The 4,721-nt window shown below is 49.3% G+C and overlaps 1 protein-coding gene across 1 annotated transcript; it reads right to left on the bottom strand.

The window, feature by feature from the left end:
- Positions 1-2,058: 2,058 nt before the first annotated feature.
- LOC127484379 (septin-4) lies at positions 2,059-4,721 on the bottom strand. The gene has a single exon (XM_051824785.3). The coding sequence runs from the start codon at positions 3,797-3,799 to the stop codon at positions 2,180-2,182; it is 1,620 nt and encodes a 539-aa protein (XP_051680745.2). The 5' UTR covers positions 3,800-4,721; the 3' UTR covers positions 2,059-2,179.

Genomic DNA, 4,721 nt, shown 5'->3' on the forward strand with positions numbered 1-4,721 from the left:
TTCTTTCCCCTCCAGGGCTGTAAGCTAGCCCCTATAGTACTTCTGTGCAAGCCCCCTGGGCAGATGCAGCTCCACAGGTGCACAGCTTGGTAAAGTGGAGCACAGGCTACCTTTCAGTCACACTTGGTGCTTCATCAGGTGCCCTTGTACAGTGAACAACTTGTCCAACCATAGGAAGAAGCTGTATCTATCTCCTTCCAAACCTCCCCTCAGAGGACAGGAGTGGGGCTTGGATAAGATCATGGGGGCAAAAGGGGAAGTGAACAGGAAGATTGAAAGTAACTTCCCAGGGGACTCCTTACCTCCTCATCTGTCAGAGATGTAGAAGCCAGGCATTCCCACGGGACAGCAAATGGAATCCAGAGGATCAACAGAAGGGAAAAAGAGAATTTTACTAAAGACACCCAGTGGATTTGAGCATATCTGGGCCTAAATCCCTTCCTACTAAAAGTAGCCCAAATAACAACAGCTAGCAACTCACTGAGTGCTCACTGCTGCCAAGAACCATGCTAAGTGCTCTACATATAACAGCTTGGTTAATCCTCATAATAACTCTAAAAGGAAACCATTATTCCTGTTAAGAGATAGAGAAACTGAGGCTTGTACAGGTAAAACAACTTACCCCAGGGCACAGTCAGAAAACAGTGGCTTCAGGGTTCAAACCCAATGAGGTAAGTCCAGAGTTCATACTTAACCACATCCCTACTTTATAGAGCTCTGCTCCCTCTAAAGGGCAGAGCTGCCCTCTTCTTGGTGCTGTCCATTACTCAGAGGGTTCATGCTGGCTGTGACTGGATTACCTTCCCAGGACCCTCTCCTCCCCAGGAACTTATTCATCCGGAACTGTGGCTTATGCTCACACAGCTAGAACATATTTGGAGCAACAGTGCTCACGGCAAAAACTCCCTGCTGTCAGATTCACTCTATAAGAGATGGTCCCCATCTTCCTCCATACAAGGTGACATTTCTCTTAAGGATTCTAGAGTTGGCCACAAGATCCACTGATGGCCTCAAGAAGGAGGCCTAAACATTCCTGGAGATCCTGTTTGGGCAGCAGCTAGTAAGTACCTCCTGAGTCATAGATAGGGGCTTGAGCAGAGTTCTGAGGAACCAGAGACACAGACGAGCTCTTAACATGAATTAGTGTGGACTTGGCCCTGAGCACGACTGCGAAGCAAGGTCAATTTGTTCTGGTGGTGTTTTTAGTATGGTAGGTAAGACCAGTTACGCTGAAAGGCCATGGGGCTTAAATTAGTCTCCTTTCAAGAAGTAACTCCCCATTAAAACATGACTCTCAAAAGTGAAACAGGATCAGAATCCCAAAGGAAGAGCTCTAATGGTGGAATCTGAGGCAAGATGAGAATTCCCTCTGGATCCTTCTGATCAGAACTATGCATTCTCCCAAAAGACCTAGCTTCACAAATACCTAGAGGCCACCCTCTCACCTGTCCTCCCAAGTCCCCACAATGGGCCCACAAGGGTGGAGATGGGGGATGCACAGACCTTTCAGCCACCAGATGACCCGATTGCACATTTCCTCAGAAACATCTGAAAGTAACAGAGATTGTTGCTTTTTTCTCTCTTTATGAGATGTATACCCCTCCCCCTATTACTTGTATCTCTAGTTCCACATCTCTCCACCCAAAGGTACCCTCAGCCTTTGATCCTCTCCTTCAGTTCAAGACTAAATACTTCATTCCCACTTACCTCATTTCTTACACCCTCTCTCTGTGCCACTGTTAATTTCTTTCCCCCTGGGAAAGTTCAAGTCCCAGCTCATCTATACCCCATCCTCTATCCTTCGAATCCAAAATATTGACTTGTGGCCCTTATTCTCTTTACAGCTCTTTACCAGCCCTCACCCCCAGCTCATTTCTTCATCTTCGTTCCCAGGAATCAGCTTGTGATCCTATAAACCACTCTACTTCCTTCCATTGAAAAGTTAAGCAGCACTGCTTGGAAGAGTCCCACCTTGGGCCCCAGCATTATCACCCACATCATTCACCTGGAGCTCAGAGAAACTGGCAGGGAAGGCATGGAGCAACAGGTTCAAGGCTGGGACTGGTGCAGGCACTGGCAAGGGGGCGGTCTTGAGGCCCAGAATGAAGAAGGGGTCTTTCCTCCCCAACCCGACATCCCATCTCACTAAACTGGGGCTGCCTCTGGGCAGACTGCTCCTTCACATACCCAGGAAGAAAGCACTAAACCTTTGAATTGGTTGTGTACAGGTGTGCTTGGGGGCCTTTGGCACTTCCCTCATTGGCGCCCAGGTTGGAGACTCCTTTGGTGGTGGTGGTGGCGGTGGCGGCGGTGGCGGTGGTGGGCTTGCCTTCTCTCTCTGGAACGTCAGATCCTCACAGAAAGGGCTTGAGTTCATTTCCAAAAGGGACATGAATGGGTCTAGGGGAGGAGAGGGCTTAGGCTCAAAATCAGGTGTTGTCGGCCAGCTTTGGGATATTTCAGCTTCAGGATTCAGTAAGCCCCACCATGAGGACTCGGGCCCATATTTGGGTAAGGATCGAGGGGGTAAGGGCCGAGGGGTCAGTTCCAGTTCTGCATGGATGGGGGGCTTTTGGGAGGATTCTTGATACCTGAGTGTGGGTCCTGGGGACATGTAGTTAGTTTCTGCTGGTCTTTGTGATTGCTCTTTATAGACATGCTCTGGAGTGACAAACATGGAAGATTTGTGTGGGCCTTCAGACACTGTTCGAGTTGTGGCACGGTGAGTTAATGGTACTGATTGTCCCGGGGAAATGGTGACTTTGCGACTGACCTCAGTGTCTCCTCGGATTGGGGACCTCATATTGGACTCCACCTGTGACACCATTAAGACTTTTGAAGAGGGCTTGGTTTCAGCATAGACAGAATGCTTGCAGAGAGACTCAGGCTCAGAACGTGATGGAACTCGGTGTCTATCATCCAAATCTCTAAGGACAGAGAGTTTCAAGGATGATTCCAAGTTGATGTTCCTATGTGAGGCCTTGGGTTCAGAAGGAATTGAACTGTAAGGACCCATTTCTGGCTCTTGGGCAGGGATCTTTCTCAGAACTGCCCGATGGTCTGTAGTGAGACGGCTGCTGCCCTGCTCTAGGTAATAGGGATTCTTCGGCGACCTGACTTCACTGGTAGTCAAAGTCCTTCGAATGGGGTCGGTTTGTACGGCTTCATCTTTTGGATGAATGGAAATTCTAAGAGGAACTCTGACCCCTTGTGGGTTCTGGACCTTGGAGGGTGGATCCTCTTCTTGGAAGATTTGTGATTGATAGTTATCCTTCTGGTCTAAAAAACTCAATCGACGAGAAGATTTTGCATCTGGGGTTAATGAGCCACGGTAGCTGACCTCGCGTACTGGCTTGTTCTCACCACTTCTTCGTGCTGATTCCTCTCTGAGTGGACTAGCATTCCGATGCGAGCTGACAGCATGGGAAGGTACTGTCTGAACTTGCTGGGTCTTCCGGTGAGGAGAGGAATGGTGGAATGCTTCCGTTCTTGGTCGGGACTCGGTTCCCCGAGAAAACTGTGCTGCAGAGAAGCCGGGCCCTGGCTCCGGGGAGGAAGATCGAGGATAGTCGGATGCTGAATGGGGAGTGGTGGGATGTGCAGCTTCTGATCTTCGCTGGGGAGGAGGGCTCAGGGAGACTGCAGCACTTCGCTGGCTAGAGGCAAGAAAGTACCCTTGCCCCTGCTGAGGGTTGGAGCTATGAACCTCAGACCTTTTGTGTGTTGAAACTGCTACCTTGGACCCAATTTTATTTGTCTTGACCATCTGAAAGACTGTGCCCTTTTGGGTAGATGTCATATTTTACTGGCTGGTTAGTATCTGAGATCCTAATGAAGCCTGAATATTCACCCTGAGTTTTAAAAGCTGCTGTTCTTGGGTTCCCACAAAAGTGGCTGCTGTTCTAAGAGTGTCTCAAGTAGTCCCCTTAGCTACCTCTCTGTCTAATGATGTCATAAAGGAAAGAGCTTCCTATTAAACATGCTGGCATACAGCCACAATTCTTCAGGGAAATCCAGGCAGGACCTGAAAGGAAATCGTGGATTTGTCCTTATGAGTTGACACTAGCAAACCTTTGGCCAAGTTCTTAACAAAACCGGAATTTCCTTGTATACAGGGAAGGTTCCAGACCCTCCCTTATTCTCCAAATTCTAGCAATTTCCAGGGACTTATCCAGAGGAGAAATAAGTCAGAAGATCCTGTGAAGACAAGACTATCCAAACCAATCATGCTGTGTTAGTTCTTTTAATAAGGTACAAGGTACTGTACAAAGTTGTCCCAATCTTGTTTGAAACTGCATTGTATTCAGGTCAAAAAATAGAACTCTAGCTTTTCCGTTTCATGAATGGTCTGGTTGACCCTAGGTAAAAATCCATGTTACTCAGGCTGGCGCCGCGGCTCACTAGGCTAATCCTCCGCCTTGCGGCGCCGGCACACTGGGTTCTAGTCCTGGTTGGGGCACCGGATTCTGTCCCGGTTGCCCCTCTTCCAGGCCAGCTCTCTGCTGTGGCCAGGGAGTGCAGTGGAGGATGGCCCAAGTGCTTGGGCCCTGCACCCCATGGGAGACCAGGATAAGTACCTGGCTCCTGCCATCGGATCAGCACGGTACGCCGGCCGCAGCGCGCTGGCCGTGGCGGCCATTGGAGGGTGAACCAACGGCAAAGGAAGACCTTTCTCTCTGTCTCTCTCTCTTCACTGTCCACTCTGCCTGTCAAAAAAAAAA

Source organism: Oryctolagus cuniculus, chromosome 17 (genome assembly GCF_051225735.1).
Source record: "Oryctolagus cuniculus isolate XC-2025 breed Fujian yellow rabbit chromosome 17, ASM5122573v1, whole genome shotgun sequence".
In the NCBI taxonomy this organism is placed as follows: Eukaryota; Metazoa; Chordata; class Mammalia; order Lagomorpha; family Leporidae; genus Oryctolagus; species Oryctolagus cuniculus.

Excerpts from the sequence above, each read along its gene's own strand:
- LOC127484379 (XM_051824785.3), bottom strand. The coding sequence starts at position 3,799 with ATGACATCTACCCAAAAGGGCACAGTCTTTCAGATGGTCAAGACAAAT.